The 20,604-nt window shown below is 50.6% G+C and overlaps 1 protein-coding gene across 2 annotated transcripts in view; it reads left to right on the forward strand.

Annotated features, from left to right (window-relative positions):
* Positions 1 to 20,604, forward strand: part of FSTL4 (follistatin like 4) — a 417,177-nt gene that overhangs the window by 281,710 nt on the left and 114,863 nt on the right. For both annotated transcript variants that reach the window (XM_017871986.1, XM_017871987.1), the window contains exons 5-6: positions 11,300 to 11,493; positions 15,209 to 15,332. In XM_017871986.1, the coding sequence (XP_017727475.1) occupies positions 11,300 to 11,493; positions 15,209 to 15,332 (318 nt within the window). The remainder of the gene's footprint in view (positions 1 to 11,299; positions 11,494 to 15,208; positions 15,333 to 20,604) is intronic.

A 20,604-nucleotide genomic window follows, 5' to 3' on the forward strand; every position in this document is an offset into this window, starting at 1 on the left:
CCATTTATCTAACAAAGGTCTGGGTGGTTTTGTTAATTTAAATGACCTGATGCTGGGGTGCAAATTGAGATGAGGCATCATCTGCAGATTCAGGTGCAAGTGGAGGTGAGTATTTCCACCAGCCTTGGAGTCGGCTGGATCTGCTCCAGTGCAGTACAGGTGGGGAACCAGGCACAAGGTCTGTATGGCCTCGTGTGTGTTTAACCCCAGGTAAAAGGCCATGTCAAGCCTTAGACATGCAGATTCTGTTTGTGGTCCCAAAGTGAGCCTTGTATCCTCAACCTAGAAAATTCAAAATTAGTTGAAATGACAAATATGGACACTCCAGGGAAAAGACCAGATGGAAACTGACCGAGAATAGTTTGGCAGCCTTGATGCAAGGCCCTCTTTGAATCCTGGGAGGATAAGGGGCTGCATCTAAGAAGCTGTAACCACTGATTTCCCTCAGCCAGTCCCTGGCTGCTAGAGTACTCACATGCCAAAATCCTTGTGTAGGATCCCAGGACCTCGACATGGCCGAATGCCAGCAGGTGACCTTAGAGAGAACCAACCCTTTCAGCTGCAAACTCAGCTGCCTGTGATGGCTTTCAGCTCAGCTCAACAAGAGACAGACCCAGTCCTGTAGCCACGCCCTCCTCCTCTTGAAGCTCTTATACTGGCCTCTGTTTCCCAGTTAGAGGCAGCAGCACAACCATGCCTTGCAGGGAAGCAAGAGCCAGGATATTGGAAGGAACTGCTCAGCTCTGTCTCTGGGTCTTGGCTGAGAGGCGGGCACCCTCCAGCTGTTACCCAGGTTCTCTTTCTGACTTAATTTGGTAGTTTTCCCTTCCAGGCCCCTCCTGAGAGCCAGTCAGCTCTCAAGCAAGGTGGCCAAGTGAGCCCTGTCGGGTAGGGGGAAGGTAAGCACGTTTGCTAAAACTGTGTTTCCCAAAGTGTGCTCAGTGGACTATCTGTGCCAGAATCAGCAGAGACTCTTAAAATGCAGCTTTCCAGGCCTCACCCCATACTTGCTACCCTTCTAGAAGCTGAAAATTTGTTGCTAACAAACCTGCAGACCTTCTAGAGGTGAGACTCTATAGCAGCTCTCCCATACCGTTGCGCTTCCTCAGCGAGGCCTGTCCTGGGCTTCCTCTAGGGAAAGCCAGAGTAAACAAGTTCTTCGTTGAGTTTCCTGAGACCCTGGTGTTATGTGGTTGAAAGACCAGGGTCAGGAGATCCAGGTTCTGATCTTGGATCTGCTACTAGTCAGCCCTGTGGTCCAGTCATGTCCCTTCCCCACCCTGGGCCTCAGTTTTCCCATCTGTATAATGAGTACATTTGGCTCATTGCTGGTGCTGGTATTGGAACTAAGGAGTGAGTAGTGTTCCAGGGAGAGCTCCAAGTGATGGAAGGGACAGGAGGCAGGCTGAGTTCCTCCAAGCCATGGGCAGGCTGCAGTACCTGGTGAAGGTATGCCCTCTGTAGGTCCCTGTTAGCAGTGTTCTCTAAGAGCATGAAGCTATTCACCCAAGAGATGCAAAGATGCTGGGAGCAGTCTTTGCTTCAAGAAGCTCAGTCTAGGAGACAGGACAGGGACAAACCTCTCCAGACTCACAGAGCCAAGGTCCAGAGTGTGTGGTTTGGAAGGGATGGAAACAGCTCTGTGGAACTGGGCCTTGGCAGAAAAGTCAGATTTGAAGAGTGGGCCTGCCAGGAGTGGGGCACCTGGGGGCAAGCTCTGTGGGCGGGCTTTCTGGCAGGGAGTGGGAAGTCAGTGGAGCCAGATTGGGACCACTGGGAGGGCCTTCAAGGCTAGAGTAGCCAGTGGTTTTAGGCCAATGACAGGCATAAACACCGCCACAGGGGGCTGAGAGAAGAGGATAGTGACCCATTCACTTAGAAGTCACAGACCCCAAGGGACAGCGGCAGTGGGTTACCAGGTGGCACGACTTCCAGTACACCTGTCTATGTTTGTTTGGGGATTGTGAGGAGATTTGTTGGGGATTGTGAGGGGATTGTGATATATTGTATCATATGTGTGTAACAATCTCTTGGAATTTTCAGAATTTTGTGGCTCAGTCAACACTGTCAGTGAAACGACATCATGTTAGCTAAAATGTATCTTAAAGATAAGCCCATTGGTTTTGGCATTTATTGTTAATTGAATTTTCCCAGAAATGGCAGCAGAAAGATTGTTAATGTTCATGAATTGACATCAAGTTAAACATCTGTTCCTCTTAAGCTAACTCCAGCAAAGTTACGGCAGCTCCTAAATTAGATCTGGGAGTAAAATGCTGCTTGTTCTTTGCACAGCTTAGCAGTTTCAAAATAGACCTCAGAATGACACATCACAACTGAGGCCCCTGTAACGCAGCCACACTGAGCTATAATGTGGGTGCCAGACAATTAAGCCAGGTTTTTGCTTTGGTGGTGAAGATCGAAGCTTTGCTGGGCCAGCACATGACATGACTTATCAGGCTCATGGGGAAAGTGTGGCAACCAGTGTTGCTAATGTCTGGGGACGGGCAGCCAAGAGGATGGGGGCACGTCCTATCTCTCCCCTGGGCCTCTCTTGGGGATTCTCAGGTGAGGTTTGGGGATCCGAGCTCTAGCCACCCTGCTAGGTTGAAGAGGGGCTGGAGCCCACTGAGTGCAGCTCCAGAGAGTGGCTGGTTTCCACAGGGATGGCCTGTGTCTGGTTTGGGAAGAGAGATCCTCATCCCATTTGTTGGCATTCAGAGCAGACCCACCATCCCCCACCCAAGCAAGTCTTTCTTCCCCATGCCCCTGCCCCTTGGTCCACGCCCCCTTCCCCAAAGGGATTGCTTCCAGCAGTGGCAGCTGAGCTCTTTCATGATGTTGAGCCATGCCCTGCATTCCCCTCTCTAGTATATTTTGTATATTCTTCAATGGGGGACTCCTGAGAGTAGAGTGACCCCAAGAAGGGAAATTCCAGCACCCTGGAGACTCATGGAGCTGCAGTCTTATAGTGGCCTGGGGATTCCCCCCACCCACCTTGACCCCACATTCTGCCTGTGTATAAAGCTGTCCCCAAGAACACAGATGGTCCACAGGGTCGGCTCTGCTCATTTACTGATCAGAGCCGGGGCAAAAAACAGGGTCTTTCCTGAAGGTGTGCCATAGCCAAATTCACCCACAGGCCTCCTTACCTGGGTGCCTGTTTCAAGCACAGGGGCCCCGGCTGGCCTCTTCACAGAGGGATCCAGGGCTGTCCTGACCAGTAATGCCAAGACTAGAGGGCAGCAGCTTTCCTCCTGCTCCTGTCCAGAAGCAATTCCCAGGCAGCTGCCTTGTGCCCACCACACTTCTATGCCACCTATGTCCAGAGACCACCTTGCCACCACCCCCAGCCTGGCCATGCTGGAGTTCACTCCATGGAGCCAGCATTGCAGGTTTTGGGGTGTCCCCACTGGGTGAGCTATGGAGGTTTGGGCTTCCGTGAGCATGGCCACATGTACCACATGCTCAGCACACCCCCCAAGGAACTGACATGATGGGTGACATAGGCACCAGTCTCCTCCAGAGATCCAGACCTGTCACCATGGTGCAGCGTGACTGGGATTGTCTCTTCCTCAGGGCAGGGTTGTAACCACTCTCCAAGCCCAGTTGCCGCCCGTCTTCCACAGTCATACAGGCAACAGACATTGAATGAGCCCCTTCTATGTGCGGGTGCTGGGCCAGGTGCTAGGGGTACACCTGTAAGCAAGGCCGCCCTGCCCTGGAGGAGCTCACAGTCTAACAGGGAGCCTGATGATCCACAGTGGATGAAAAAGTCACAGAAATTGAAGGCTGGGGAAGGCTGGCAAGAGAGAACAGGGCAGCACACGAGGGCCCCCTTTAGGCAGCATTGGTGTGTTAGGTGAGGGAGGCTGAAGGAGTCGGTGAAGAATAAACACCTTGTGGTGAGAGAGTAGGACAGGGCAGCAAGAGACAGCCCACTTTCCCGCCCCACCACCATGCAGGTGCCTCACGCTTGGGATTCAAGGCCTGGGCCTTGACCACATGGCCTGTCTGCCTCTCAGAATCTGAGCTCCTGGCAGCCTATGTAGCGGCTTCCACATTGCCCACATTACACAACGCCTCCCTCCCCTTGGTGCTTCGGAGTCTCCCAGTCCCACCCACACCTGTAACAGGAGCTTCACCTGCCACAGAATGAAGATGGTCCCTTTGAGCACAGTCTGGCAGGGCCACAAGTGGCTGATGGAATATTTACAATGTCTCCCTTGCTTCCCTTTGTTTTGCAATAAAAAGTGTTTCTTTGATGGACATTTAATTCCAGAGACTGCTACCTGCTACCTATCTCCCTTTGCTCAAAAATTAAATGTGGATGTGCCTGTTCTCCTGCTATAATCATCTTCCTCTGTGTCGAGGGAGTGCAGTGGGAATGGGAGAACATTAGAATCTTCAAAGAGGGACAATTATTGAGGGAACTAGATTAATGAGGTGTCATAACAACTTAGCCGGATCTGCGACTGACCTTTCTCATGGAGAACGGGCTTGATAAATGTAGTTCATTACGAAGTTCTGACATGAAAATAGGATCACACTCTGGGCTCCTTGGCAGACTGATCAATATTTTATCTGCCAAAGCAGGCCTGGTCTGGGAGCAGGAGGAGCCCCACACATGTGCTGGCAAGGAGCCCAAGGCCAGGGCCAGGGGCTGGCCAGGCCAGCCCTGTGGCATGGAGGGTACCCAGGCCAGCAGGAAGGTGGCTGAGCCCTTCACAGAGCCTGTCAACGATGCTGTCAGTGTCAGGCTGATCAGGACATGCAGCCTGTCTCCCCGAGAAGCCCCAGACGGGGCATGTGCACTGGCGGGCGGGCGGGAGGGAGGGAGCGGGGGAGGGAGATCAGGACATCTTCTCTCTTCTGTTTAGCCATGAGCACTGTCCCAGGCTCCACAGTAAAGGGGACAAAGACAAATGAGTCATACCCCTCCCTTGGGGCTTTGAGCCCATCTCACCAAGAGAAGACCCCAGGCCTGGCCAACCACTTGCTAATGTCCTCACATTTCCTTGCATGTCATGACCCTGGAAGGCAGTAAGAGGCTATTATTATCCCCATTTTAAGATAAGGAACAGGAGTAGGAAGGGCAGGGGAGTGAATGCCTTTCCTAAGGTCTCACAGCTAAAGTCAGGTGGTCTCCTGATCCCCCATCCAGTGCTCTGCCTGGCCTTGTGGTGACTGTCATTAGCAATGTTGATATCAGGTAGACACGGCAGCCTATGATGAAGTCTGTATCCACCTGAAGACCTTAGACGAGGTTGTTACAGGGTGAACCCATCACCCTGGCTGCTTCATGAGACTGTCTGCCCTGGAGCCACAGGACTCTGGTCCTCTCATTCAACAAGTATTTCATACGGTATTGCTGCATGGGGAACTGTCCACTCCAACCCCTGCCTGCTCAGAACGTGTAATCCCATTGAGGGGACATAGCAGATGCTGAAAGCAGCCCATCCAGCTTCTCTCAGTCAACCCCAGAGGTAATGTGCAGCTTGGGTGGACGATTCCCCGTAACACTTGCCAAGAGCATCCTATCCCAGGCACCTGCAGCTTCAGTCTGAGGGCATTTTCTGGTCTCAGGCATGTGCTCAGTCCTCATTTGAGAGGTCCAGAACTGCTAGCTGGAGGTGGTCAGTTCTTCCAAGAGCAACCTCAGCTAATAGGGATGGAAGTCGGTAGAAAAATATCCCAGCTCCCTCCCACCTCAGTGGAGCAATTCTGCGGTGTGTTCTACACAGTCCCTCTGAGGACCCCATGGGATTGAACTCCCATTGGCCACAGCGGCAACCCACTCATGATTGTACCCTTTGTTGGCTTTTCTCCCTTCCCAGTCTACTTCCTGTTCCTTCCAGCACTTCTTGGGATCATCTTCAAATATGCTGCTTGCCCCTAGATCCTCATCTCAGGGACTGCTTTGGGGGAGCCCAAACTAAGGCTGGGGCAAGCCTCACCCAGAAAGGATTTCATAGCAAGCAGAAAGGAAGGCTGAGGGAGAAAGCAGTCCCATGTGTGTGCGTGTGTGTGTGTGTGTGTGTGTAAGTGGACAGCTTCCTACAGACCAGGTAGATTGGGCCTAAGACAGGAAGGGAGTGGGGCAACATGAGAAAGGGCAGCTGTGTTCAGAGTACAGGGAGTTTCCAGCTATGGAGGGGGCTTCCCTGAAATTCTCCAAACCTCACCGTAAGGCTTGACCTACCCAAGGTTACCGCAAAGGCAAAAACAAAATCCCATTATTTGTGGCAGCACAAATTTCTCTTTACCTGGAAACCAGCAAGACTCAGAGGAAACACTGAAATGACTTTCCAAACATGTGGGCTGAAACCTCTTCAGTCCAAATCACGGCGGTCCTGCCCACTCATGAAGGAGGTCCCCTGCGGGTCCCAACCGGGCAGCCCCTGCTGAGCCTCATTCAAGGCATGGACGTCAAGGTTATATGCAAGCATCCCAACTTCTCTCTGGAAGAGTCACGACTCTGGATTAATCAATGCTGAAGTTCAACTGTATTCCAAGTCTCCCCATCCCAGGCTAAGCTGGAGAGGCCCTGGCGATGGGATCTGGCCCTGGCTCAGGGCTCCTCATGGCATGCTCTCGAACCATTCTCTCAAACTCCTGACCTCAGGTGATCCACCCACCTCGGCCTCCCAAAGTGCTAGGATTACAGGCGTGAGCCACCGCACCCGGCCTGCCACCATCATTCTCAACATCATCTTGACCATCACCCACAGGGGCACCAGGGAGGGGTGGGGTGATCCCCAAGCCTCTGCCACACACCCCAGGGTCCTTCCCTCTGAAGGAGGAAAGTATCCTGTGGACCAAGGCTAAGACTGGACCCTGCCCTTGTCCAGAGAGATCTGATTCCCTCCCTCCTTGGGAGCCAGGCCCCACACATGCAGCATCAGGGCACGGAGAGTGATGAAGGTAAGGGGTGCCAGCTTATGTCAGGTGATGTTTAAGCAGCGGCCAAGATGAGTACACCAGGTGGAGGTTTGGGTAAATAGCACTCCAGCCAGGGGGACAGTCAATGCCAGGCCTCTGGGCAGGAACATGCCCCGTGATCACTGCTGCTGAAGTTGTCCCCCTTGGTCCCCCCACACCCCCTGCCTCTCTTGCAGTCACCTGTGGAATTGCTGGGCAGGTGGGCAGGGCTGACTGGGGTGAAGATAAGAAAGAGATGAACCTTGGGTGTTGACACTTTCTTGCCCAAAATGATTGGAATTTGAGAAGAATAGGAGGAAGATCAGAAAACAGACCTTGGAGCCCGCACAGCAGACGAGGGCTGGACTACGTGAAAGAGCTCATTTCAGTCATGAGCTCAGTGTCACTCATGGAGAGGGCCCAGCTTCACTTCTGGCCAGCAGTGTGTTGACAGCAGCTGCCTCTGGGAGGTAGATTTCAGGATGATTTATCTTCTCTTTCTTTATATTTATTTGTGCTTTCCAAGTGGTTCTTTGATGGGCATGTATTTCTTTTAGAATTAGACAAATGTTTGAAACTGGAAGTGGGGAGGGAGCCTTTAGCTGAAGACCATGTCCAGTGGTGTCCAAAATGCCCAGTGCTCCACACAGCTGAGTCACTCCTCCTATCTGACCCCACAGTGAAACCAGCAGGGGGCAGGAATGTAAAAATAAAACTGGAATTTGGTAACCTATGACTTTGACACACCTTGCTAGGAAGATACCCATCCTGGAAGCCAAGGCCAGCTGTGAGGGAGAAAGCTATCCTGGGAGACTGAGCCAGAGGCTGCAGCTTTGGGGCATCTGCCTCTGGGAGCTGGAAGAAGGCAAGGAAGGAAGTTTTCCTTCCCCCACCCCACCATAAGCCCTATGGAATTCGGATGACAGAGGCAGGGAGTGAAGGCAGGGAGCCACCAAGAGGGCAGCCCTTAGAGATGAAGGATCAAAATCCTTCCCAGAAAGAGAGTTTGGACTTTGGGATGTTGAGTGATCATCTGCACAGAAGCAGAGCTCCCAGCATCAGGCCACCTTTCCTCCAGGGTCCACAGCCCTTCCCCAGTGCTGTCGGGCACCAGAGGAGCTCAGTAATTTCGGACAGATGACTTCATGATTTGAGTTTGGGCAGAGTTCTCTCTTGCAACTCATTAAAGCACAATTGTTCCTGGGATAAAGAAGAATTTAAGATTCCCTTCCTGGAATCCCTTGGTTCATCTCAGGACCCCAGTGGCAAGCTTGGCCCAGGCATGGAGTGCCCTCAGTAAAAGGAAGAAATGACAACGGAGGTTTTGAACAGCATGATGTGTGGGGCCACACACTTCCCCACGGCCTTGGAGGCTCTGCCTGGGTTGCCCCACTGCCCTCTCCTGCCTGTCTTGTTTCACTCTCCACCTGACTCAGCCCCTCCAGCCCAGCCACACCAGCTTTCACCAGTCTCCAGATGTGCCGCACCACAGCTCCTGCACACACAGTCCTGCTCCTGGCCTGCTCTTCCCTCTGCTTCCTCCCACAACTCCTCATCCTACAGGTCTCATCCTGAACATCCCTCCCTTGGCCTCCCACCACAGGCACCCACAGTGCCCAGAACTAGAAGCTGCCCAGCATCAGGCACACAGTATGTAAATAAACGCTGGTAAAAGGACAGGAGGGGCCTGGGCAATGTGAGCCCTAGCAGAGGGTGGGACCATGGGCTCAGGGAGCTGATGCTGGAGACCTGGGGGACCCACCCCTTTCCCCCAGATGATTGACGTCTAGACCTGCACATACCTTCCTGACCAGAAGGTGTCTGCTGGGCAGTTGCCAGGGTGAAGCAGCCAGAACTCTGTGCTCACGGGCAGCTATGAGGATGTGAGGAGGGGCCGAGCCTGGGGAGGATGCCACAGCACCCCACTTCCATCCCAGCAAGACCCACCTGGATGGCTTCCCCCGCCTGCCGGTGTTGGAGGTATCTAGCTGCAGACCCCTGCTCACAGGGTGACCCCAGCTACACCATGTAGCTCTGCAGACTTGGGAAACGGGTTTGCCAGCTGGTGATCCCAAGAACTCCCAGGGCGCTCTCCATGCCTAGTCCGGCCTGGCCACTGGGGTCCTGAGACGAAACAAGAGGCTCCAGAAGGGAACCTTGCCCAGGGCAGCTGGCAGCTCAGAAGTGGTTTACACCCTACCAAGGTCCAGGAGGAAGGTTGGGGGAATCTGCAAGGATGCGGTGTCCTGCCCTTCTGACCCAGCCTGGCCTCACCTTCAGGTTGCCCTGCTGTGGCATGTTCTTTAGAGCCCGATTACTCACCAGCATTTCTGAGTACAGCCTCTTCCTGACACCATATCCACCTGCTGTGTACATCAGTTTTTCAGTATCTGGATATAAACACCCCCTACTCCAGGAAGTCCTGGGAGCACCCCCAGTGCTGGCTCCTGCAGACCCTTACATAGGCACACATCCATCTCCATTTACCCCAGCAGCCAGCCCCACCTCCACTTTCATTCTGTACCCCCACTTCTGGTCCGTTTGCCAGGACCAAAGTTCATCCTCTTTCAGGCAGTGAGGAGCTAGACTCGGGCAAAACTATTCCTCCCCTTCCCCCAAACTGATCCTTATCCAGGCCTAGAAAAAGGAAGAACCCAGCAAGTTTTGTAGGGAGACAAAGCCACTGTTTTCAATGCCATGTAGCTCTACAGACTTGAGAATTGGGTTTGCCAACTGGAGGCCCCAAGAACTCTCAGGAATCAATATCCTACTAGTCAAAAGAGGGATGCGAGCAAGGTGAAGGGGTGGGAGAGAGGCATTCTTGTCAGAGCACAAAGACTCCCAGAGAGCAAATAGATCTGATTGCATTGAACACAGCAATTGATTTTTTTCTAAATAAACATGCAGGAGGAAATGGTAATGGGCATCTGTTTCTGGTGGAAATCAATTGACCCCAAATTAGAAGAAAATCTAGAAATATAAACAAGCACAAGAAAAAGTGGTTGGGCTGTCCAGGCTTATCAAGGGAGGGAAGAAGGGAGGGTATGAAGGAGGAAAAGAGGAAGGGTAGAAGAAAGAAACAGACAGACTTCCCCATCACCCCTTTCTTCCCAGTAGCTTCCCTGACAGTTGCTCTTCAGTAAATGTGGTTCCCATAATGACAAGGGAGGGAGTAGCTATCATGTTATGAGCCCTTACTGGGTGCCACGCCGGTGCAAAGGCCTGTATGTGCACATCTTATTTAATCCTCGTAACGACCCCGTGTGGGAGACACTGATATCTCCATTTCACGGATGAGATCATTGAGACACCCTGCCCAAGGCTACATGCATGATGGCAGCAGAGCTGGAGCTCAAACCCAGGGGACCTCAGAGCCCATGCTCTCTAGCACTTCTTCCTAATGACTCTCCAACTCTGGGATATTACCTCAGGCCCTAAACTGGCCTTGGAATTAAAGAGAAGAGCCCCAGGCTCCATCAACCCATTGGCCTTCAACCTGGAATGGTCAGTGAGGAGCCTGTGCCCATTCTCCAGGATTCAGCAAAGCCAGGCGCTGAAAGTACTCATCCCCCGGCGAGATGAGAAGTGGGGCTGGAGGGGCTGCCCTCTCTGCTGACACTCCTGCAGCCCCAGTGTATGGGCCATGCCCTGCGTAGTGTCCATCCTAGAAGCCCGTCACCAGCAAGGTAAACTACGCCATGCTGCAGTGCATCCCAGGCCTTACTTGTCCAAACACTGCACGGTTCTGCTGCCGTTCAGCAAGCACGCCTGGGATAAAACAAGCTGTGTGCTTTGGTTTTAATGTTGTAAAGCTGCTTTTTGTTTCTTGGTCATAGACTTGTGTATATGTTTGTTTTGAAGTAATCCAGCTCTGGGAGGGTACCTAATTAACATAAGCAGGGCTTATTAGTCCTGTTAACTAAAACTCCCTAATCTAGGAGGCCAAGTATTCAAAAGCAGCCTTTAAGGTAGGATTAAGGCAAAAACCAGCGATTACAAAATGGAATTGGGGGCGGCATTCCTAAAACCTCTGTGGGGCTGCCGCTATATATTCTGCTGGAAGAATTTCCCATTCCATCTGGCAGTTATTCTAGTCTGGCTTGTAGTAGGTGCTCAATAAATATTTGTCAGCTGGACAAATAGGTTCCACCCAGCATTTGCATCATGTGTAGCATGCATTCCATGTTCAATCAATATTTATGGGATAAATTGGTGAGCAGAACACAAACAAGTCCCATTGACTACAGTTGCACCATGCACTGCACATAGTGAATGCCCAGTGCCTATTTGTGAGTGATATGGATGAATGGACCAGTGGCAAGAACGTTCTCTCAAGACCACGGGATAAGTCTCATTATAATAACCTCACCTTCTCTTTCAGGTGACACGTGCACCATAGCCGGCTATGCCCGCTTGAAGAACGTCCTTCTGGCACTCCAGACCCGCCTGCAGCCACTCCAGGAAGAAGACAGTAGACAAGACCCTGCCTCCCAGAAGCGCGTCCTGGTGGAATCTTTGTTCAGGGACTTAGATGCAGATGGCAATGGCCACCTCAGCAGCTCTGAACTGGCTCAGGTGGGCATGGCGTTCAGTGAAAGTCACATTATGGAGGAATCCAGTTTTCCATTTCCCAACCCCCACTCCGGGTGTCTAAGAGCGTGTGTTCAATACCTCTGAGAACATCTCACAAACAAAATGAGGTCAGGTTCTTCTTCCCACCAGCCACATTCAGCCTTTATTTACAAACAAGCTTTCACAGGCCCTCTCAGCTATCTGGCAAAAAACTCACTTCAGAGGGCCTGGTCTCTCATATTTTGACTGGGAAATCAATCTTTTCTTCATTGAGTAGGATTAGTTACTCAGCAGAAAAGTTACAAGGAAGCAGTACTTGGTTTCCATTGAACACCATTGGAGCTATAACATGGAAGTCCCCAAATCTTCTATCTTAGGACAGTACTGCTCCTTGGTATCCAAAGATCAAGAACCCAAACCTCAGCCTGCTTGTTTGCAGAAAGCCCTGTGTCTACCTATCGACCCCCACCAAGCCCTGCTCTCATTTGGGAAAACACTTGCATTACACCCTGCGGTTTGCCTCCCTCCCGCGAGACTGCAGTGTTAACACAGCACACATGTCCTTTGTTGAGCTACAGGGTGGTGCAGGGGTAGTTAGTGTCTGCAGCATAGAAAGCAAGGAAAGAGTGACCTCACACACTGGGGCCACAGCCACTGCCAGTTGCAGGGAGCAGCCTATAGAGTCCTGATGGTAGAAAAGCTGGGGTGGGCTGGAGGGGCCTGCATTCCTACTTCTGCTTACTGGTTTGTTTCTAAGGGTCTGGAGCCCTAGAGCCACACCAAGCAGGTACAAGATCTGCAAGGAGAATGAGATCAGCCTCCCCAAGTTGGGTGGTGGGGGGTGGTGGGCAGCTCTTTTCTTGTGACCACAGACTGTCCACCCAGTGGATGGATAATAAAGACAGGTCCCCACCTTTGATGCCAATTTAAAGAAATCTTAAACATGGCACAGGGACTTTCTCAAGGCTGTGGCCCAGTCATTGGGAGGAAGTGGGGTGGGGAGTGCCCTAGCATTCATTGAGCCATGTGCTTGACATTGAGCTAGGCCCTTGACCTGTGATTAATAAACTCAGAAGGGTTCATTGTTATGTAGGATAGTGGCAAAGAATGCAGACTTTAGAGTCAAACTGCCTAAGGTGAAGTGCTGCCTCCAGCATGTATGAGCTAGTGGACCGTGGGAGACAATGTCGTTTTGCTGTGCCTCTGTGTTCATCTGTGAACCTCACAGGGTCATCATGAGGGTTAAATGAGCTAAGACAGTGAATGCCTTAGAGTGGTACCTGGCATGTGGTATGTTTCTTTCTTTTTTTTCTTTTTTCTTTTTTTTTAGACATGGTCTCACTCTGTTACCCAGGCTGGAGTGCAGCAGTGCAATCTTGGCTCATTGCAGCCTCTGCCTCCTGGGCAGAAACCATTCTTGTGCCTCAGCCTCCCAAGTAGCTGGAATTACAGGCTTACACCACCACACACAGCTAATTTGTGCATTTTTAGTAGAGATGTGGTTTCACCATATTTGCCAGGCTGGTCTCAAACTCCTGACCTCAGGTGATCCGCCCACCTTGGCCTCTCAAAGTGCTGGGATTACAGGTGTGAGCCACCGTGCCTGGCCACATGGTGTGCTTCAATAGAGAGAGTCATCAGTATTGTTGCCATCATCATCATCATTATTATTATTTTCTCCTTAAATCTTTTGACCATCCTCTGCTGTAAGGAGGAGACTACTATTATCCCACTTCACAGATATTTTCAGATGAGGAAACTGAGGCTCTAAGAAATCAGACAACTTGCCTGAGTTGTTCACTGCCTGGGACATGATAGAACTGAGATAAAACCCTGGCAGACTGACATGCATGCGCCTGCTCTCCTCAGAGCACTCGGAATCTCCCTGGGGAGAATGGCTCCCACCAAGAGGCACCACATGGTTCCTTGAAGGTCTGTAGAGACAGGAAGTACCCACAGAACCCTAGTAAGGAGCAGCCACCAGAAGCTTTGGAATGTAGGTCCTCTGTTCCAGGCAGTCCTGAGCCTGCTTCCAGGAAGCACATTGGGAATCTCAGATGACTCTGCTCTGCTCACCCATACCTGAGCAGCTCATGCAAGCCCATTCAAGCCGTGTATCCCAGGAGACTTGCTGCCCATGGCCCCCAGGGCAACCACCCTGCCAGCATGTCACCACCTCCATCAGCACTAGGTCTCAGCTCTGGCTAAGAACCTGAGGGGCAGGTCCAGGGACCTACAGGTGACTCAGGCTGCTCTGGGAAAATCCCAGGTCCTGACAGTTACAGCTACCTGCAGGAAGAAGCACCTGGCAATTCCTCAAACTACTGAGCAGGGAGCACCGAGGGCAGGTGGCATCAGCTTGTCTTTAACAGAAGCTGCTGTGAGATCTTGGTATCCAGGCCCACACAGCTCCAGGTAAACAGAACCTTACCAGACACTTCGTTCTAACCTGGCAGATATGTGGCCTGAGGCACCTGAAGCCATTAAGAAGTGTGGTAATTGGACAATGATTTCCTCTTTAAAATTTAATATAGTTAAAGTCTATTTCATAAATCTGCCAAGCAGAGCCTGGCTAAAGTGGGCCTTTCCCTGACACTGAATCAAAGGTGCTGGGGAAAAACTCGTCAGTCCTATAAAAAGTTAATCAATTTCCAATGCAGAAATAGACAAAGGGAAATTTCCATCTTCAGAAGATTGATCTCAGGCATTATGGTTGATCTCCCTTTTATCGAACACTCTTACTTGCTTGGTGAAGGGTCATTTTTTTAACATTATCACATTAAATTGCCTTTAATACAGCAGACCAAGCTGAGAATGTTAAATAAAGAGAAAATGCCTCTGCCTCCCTCCCCCCGCACCAAAATAAAACAAAATCATTTTCTTTCTTCTGAGATTTCCTTCTGAGCATTTTCCCTGCAAGACCTTCAGTTCTGAGCACACTGGCCTCTGGCTGTAGCTCCAGCTGAGTGAGGGTGCCTAGAATTTCTACCCTTAGTTACCTTGGGACATGTGGCCGATCATGCTGGGCAGGCCTCTGTGTCCTATGGCTCAGACCACAGCTGGAGAGGAGTTTACGAGAGCCTATATCATCTGTGGCCTCCGTGCCAGAGTCACAAAGGTGGACATCTGTGTCCCGGGCAGGACAGGGCAGGCAGGGGCGAAGCTCAGGTCTAGGTGGATAGAGCGGAGGGGTCTGGGAGTGTGCTGTGTCCAGGCAGCACTGCCTGCCATGGGTAAGGGCTGATGGGTGGTGGGTGGGTGCATGATGCAGCAGTGACCTCCAGCTCTGTGCAGCTGGAAGCTGGCAGACCTCTGTCCCCACACTGAGTTCAGCCACGGTTTGCTGGGTTTATCTGATGGGGCCTTTTCTCTCCTGTCTCCCCATCTATAGCACACCGCAGTAGAGCAGGTGGCCTCAAGGATTCCCATCTCAGACTGTCTGGTCTGTCTGCCTAGACAGGGAAAAGACACACCTGAGCTCTAGTGTAGACTCTGCCCCAAGCACTGTGTGAACCTGGGGGAGCCACTTTCCCTCTCTGAGCCCGTTTTCTCATCCATAAAATGAAGGAGTCAGACAAGACAAAGCCAAAGAGCTTCAGGTACCCCTCAAGGCCCACTGAACTGTCCCTGGATTCCCTCGTGGCCTGAGTCATTTTCATCAATGCCCATGACTCTAAACTCACCTGACTCTGGCCTTGTTCTCCTCCTCACCCCGCAGCATGTGCTGAAGAAGCAGGACCTGGATGAAGACTTAGTTGGTTGCTCACCAGGTGACCTCCTCCGATTTGACGACTACAACAGTGACAGTTCCCTGACTCTCCGCGAGTTCTACATGGCCTTCCGTAAGTTGGGTCCTAGTGGGAAAAGGGCTTATATCCGCAGGTGCTCCTGCACCAAAATGCTGTTGGGTGCCTGGAGTCTGTCCTCAGTTGTCTCCCAGGTTGGTTTCTTATACAGAGAAAAGCTGTTGAATTTGTTTTGCAACAAGCCTGAGCTTTAAGAAAAGACTAAATGGAGAGTGGATGGGGCCAGAGAGGGCTTGCCCTGTTCCTTTTGAATAAAGATTTTTCTCGCTCTTTGAGGGGCCAGGACTGTAATTGAAGCATAGCTGTGAGGGCACTGTGAGCACCCCCTTGGGGGTTCTATGACTGAAGGAGAAGGAAGCAGATTTTAGGGCTATCCTCAGGCTATGGCCTGGCCATGTGGCGAGCCCTGTCTGGAGGAAAACACCCTGCAGGAGGGCCTGGAGGCTTGGCCATGCAGCAGCAGGGAGCAGTGACTACCCAAGGACAATGGAGAGTGAGGGTCCAAAGTGAAGAGAGGCAGGGGATCCCTGGAGAAGAAGGGAAAGTGGGTGCTCTTTGAAAACAGGAGGTACTCTGAGTGCCCCTCCAGGGAGTACCTGGTACATATGCAAGTGGATGGGTGCCTTCAGGACCTGTATCTTTTACTAAGGTGATCTTCCAAGAGGTTACATTAACCAGAGGTGGTGCTGGGACAGGACTTACAAGAAATGCAAGATACAAGAGCCTGGTGTAGCTCCAGGCAGGGGTCAGCAGAGGGGAGAGGAAACGGCGGTGCTGGGCCCACACTGGAGACTAGAGAGGACATCCTTGGCCCAAAAGAGATGAAGCCCCTTACGTTAGAAGATATTCAAGCTCTGCTTAAAGTGGACAATGCATATACCCTTGGGTGTGACCTGCCAGCTCACAGTTCCTAAGTGTAAGCCCTGGCATTCAGGATGTGGGTGCAAGCCCACCCCACCCCCAGGGGCCCTGAGCCACAGAGCCTGGTATCCTCCCTCAACCCCAACCTTTACCTGGAATCCCTTTTCCAGCAAAGTATTCCTGCTTCGGAGTGACATCTCTTTGGGGTGTTGCTATTCCACACCTGCACAAGGCCTGAAGAGGGATCCTTGTGATTTGTTGGCAAGCAGGGCTCTTGTGGCAAATAGAGAGGTACTTGGATGATGTAAGAGGAGAGAAACAAGTATGATTCTTCCCTATGGGAAGTGTTCATGAGCTTGACCTGGTTTCAGGGGCCTTTCTAGTTCATATCATCCTTAGTACCAAAGTCCACCCCCCAGTTCCAGGGCTTTGCTTAATTTACTATGACTGTGCAGGGTCCCCATCATCCTCCTCCCTGCCCACTAGTCAAACTCATACCTGCCTGTGCTGGTTCATAATAAGGTGAGAATGACTGGTAGGCTTATCCTGCTGTGGAGATGTTTGTCTTGTGGGCCAAAGAGATTATTTCCAGAAATACATCTGGAAATACATTTGGAATGTGTGGAAGTATCCACAACTCCCCAAACCTGGTTCACGAGAGCCCATTGTTAAATTTTCAGGAATTTTGCAAGCAGTTAAATACTTGGTCGCGTTAAATTGGCCACATTGGGAATATTTACATCATAGAAATTCACACCACACAGATGCTACCAAAAAAGGGAAGGGGGGACATTTTTTCTTCTCTAGCGAGCCGGTTGTTAAACATTGACCTACATATCACTGGACAAGACCCTCTCTCCTGCCCTCGGAGTCTACTTCTGGCAATATCCTCCCCACCTGCCTCCCCACACTGAGACTCCTTGATGATTCCATGGAACATGAACAAGAGTAGGCTCGAGCAGCTAGGGCAGGTTACAGGAACAGCAGCTCTCCGAGTCAGGAAAGCAGCAACGTGTTTTCTGGGGATAGTTCCAAGACATTCCCAAAAACGCTTTCTGAGCCTAGACCCCTCTACCAAAGGAGTTATGAAGGAAAAGCTCAGTGCATTTTTAGAGCCAGAGGCCAAGCCTGGACTTCAGGGATTTGCAGGGCATACCGGGCATCATTACTTAATGTCCCAGGATACCATCATTAAGCAGATAATGGCACTGCTTGGGCACCATCTTGGTGCCTGGTACCACAGCAGCCTCTGCTTTATGAGCACAGTTCCCATGAATGGGTCTGGGGCCAAACAGCAAGCTCTTGGCTTTACTCTCAAGGAAATGGAAGCATCCCTATTGCCTGTGATGAAAGAGAAGGCCTCTCCAGCTTCCCTAGTAAGGTCATTATAAACATGAGCTACCCTGGAAAGGGAAGGACGTCATTACCTGACCTCCAGCCACATGTCACATACAGAGCAATGTGGTGTCAGCTCCCTTCGTTCCTGGATTATTATTTGGAAAGCTTTATAATCATCATTTTTAAAACAAATTAGATTCTGCTGTCGCCTTGGACTTGTTTTGAACGAGACAGCCAAAACATTCATCGCAGCCCAGCCCAAATAATAGATATGCAATAAAACGTAAACTCATAGCCGTTAAGGAAGCCACAAAATGAGTTAACCCCCACTATAAAGGCTTGACATGCAGCCACTTGGAGCATATGGGGATCAATGGTTTTTCAAAGTCACAGGAACTCTAAACTAAATTCCCATAGCTCTGGAAATAGATTTATGGTTCAGCGAATTTTAAATAGGTAATTGAAATGAGACATATAGGTACAAGTTATTACCCAGCAATCGATGGGCATTAAAGAAATCTCACTAAAACCCAGAAAGTAATATCTCAGACATTTCAGCAACAACATTCTGGATTTAATTTTAAAAACTAGAGCTGATGGGCTGGCAGAGGTTGAGGCATTAGCATTTTATTTTCTAGTCTCTATTTTGCTGGTGTCCTTGGGTGTAAGGCAGGGTGAGGTCTGTGGGGTGACTCCAGCTCTGTAGCCTACCGATGCAGAGTCAATCACTTTACTAAAGGATGTTCGGTTTGGGGCTGTTTTCCCCAGAGAAGGGAGTTGTATTTATCAGTTTTTGAGGTTTGTGGAAGAGGTCTCCTAAATCATGTCTTCCCGTGCAGCTGGCCTGGCCCTGGCTGGGCTATGCTTGCCACAGTCTGCGGCCGGTGGGGGGTGATGCTAGGAGTCCCACAGCTGGTGGCTGTCTGTGCTGAGCTGGTTCGTGATGGGGCTGCACCCCCTTCCTGGCTGTGAGGAACAGGTGACTCTCCTCCAGGGTGGCAGGCAGTACCTAGTCATGGGAGTCAGTTAAGTCTCTTTCTGATTGTCAGATGGAGCCAAGGCTCCCAATTGCCTCTCTCTGTACAGGGACCAGAATGAAATATGAGGGTACCCCCTCTTCTTCCTTTTGTCAACTAAACATTCTCTTTGCATTGTGTTGGCTTCCCAAACCACAGGCTGATCTAGGAACTAAAGGCTCAGTGTCCTTCTCCAGCACATGCCCTCTGCCTCCCCTTCCCCACACCACCTCCCGCCACCCCAACAAGGAGTAGTGCCACCTGTCCCTGCCATGGCAGAGACCCAGGCTCCAGGGTCACCATAAGCAAGGTGTGTGCTGGCCCTGTCTGTTCATCACAGTAAATTAACCTCAAAGGTGCTCATCTAAAAGGCTTCCCAATAATGCATGGTTTTTGCACTGTTCTGAATGCTCAGGTTGGGATCAGGGGAAAACACATTGCTAAAACAAGGATTTTTCTCACTTTAAATTCATTGCAAGTTTCTTCTGCTCTTTAGAAAATAGTTGTCCTTTTAATTACTCCTGTGAGAGCAAAACCCACAAATGTGTTGGATGCATGGGAAGGTTTTGAGCAGCTAGCAGTGCAGCATAAAGGGCTTCACATGTTAATGTCCTGGGACCACACAGGCAGAGTGTCAGGAGGACCTGGGGTGCTGAATGCCAGGGAGCCAGACACCCTTCCTCACCTCTGACATGTGTAAACTCCAGGCAAGCAGAAAGGAAAACAGTGTTTTAATCTACAGCACTACCACTACAGCCAGGGCAACTCTATGAAACAGATGATATGGTCATCTGGTGAATTTACAGCTGTTTTTTCACCTTCTCTGCTGCTAAGTGAAAGGATGGTACAGCTTCACTTACCACGCCACTATCCTCTGGAACTAATAGTGCCTGGCCCCATACCAGACTTCTATACACACTATCTCAAGCAATCCTCACACCCACCCTGTGTTGAGCAGGATGGTAAAATAAGTAACCGTAAGCATCCTCACTACCCAGATCTATCTGGCTCTTTATCTGGATAGGGTGAGTTCAGACAAGGAGTTTAGATAGCAAGGATATTGCTTTGTTCTACTCCCTTTCATTCCTGAGTTTTGGATAGTAAGTAACAAGATTTTAAATAGCATGGGGTTCATCAAAAATTTTATCTGAATTTACTCGGCTCTTGAATTTGGAGAGCAAGCAATGTCTATGAGCTGGTCTCAGTTCTGACTGAAGCCAAGACTATAGGTGCCAATGACTCCCCCTACCCCAAAGGAAGACACTGGTTTTGCCACACAGGATTTGGAAATAAAGTGGCCGAAGAACTGATTCACTGCCCTTGGTCCCTCATTTTCTCAAGGGCACAAAACGTTAAAGCTGGAGTGGCCAAGGGAGGAATTGAAAATTGGAAGACAGAAGGGGTGATCTCACCACCTCCTCCCAGAGACAGAAGTGGGGTTGCTGTCCTGACTTCAAGTGTATAGAGAGGGCTTCAAGAAGACTGCCATGTGAGCTCCTGAGGCCAGCACTGGAGGACGGGGTTCACAGTCAGTGTTCCATTTGAATGACTTTGCTTGTCAGTATTGCTGTGGTTAGTAAGAGGCTCTTCGTACTCCAGTTGTATAAAGTGATACCCAGCATTTAACATGTGTCAGCATTGTACACTATGTCCAATTTCACAGATGAAGAAACTGAAACTCAGAGAAGTAGCTAACCCAAGGTTACGTAGTCAGCAGGTAGCAGAGTCAGGATTCAATGGGCGTGTCTGATTCTAGAACTTTCTCATGCATTTAAACAAACTTTGCAACACATCTGCATTCTCCATTGAAGAGAATCTCACTGTCCTCACAGTGATTTCCCTAAATTTCAAGCCCCAACTCAATGGTCTTCTCCTCCAGGAGGTCTTCCTCAATTTCTTTTTCCTCCACCAAGCCCCACACATCTTCCTCTGTGTGCCCACAGCCCTCGGTTAACAAGGCTGTGGCCTGATCATTAAGAGTGTGGACTCCAGAGTCCAAGCTAGACCTGGTTTTGAATCTCTATTCTGCGACTAACTGTGTGACTTTGGACAGCTCCCTACCGGAGGTTAAACTGGGCTTTAAGTTTCCTATC

This window comes from Rhinopithecus bieti, unplaced genomic scaffold (genome assembly GCF_001698545.2).
Source record: "Rhinopithecus bieti isolate Rb0 unplaced genomic scaffold, ASM169854v2 scaffold_5889, whole genome shotgun sequence".
Lineage (NCBI taxonomy): Eukaryota > Metazoa > Chordata > Mammalia > Primates > Cercopithecidae > Rhinopithecus > Rhinopithecus bieti.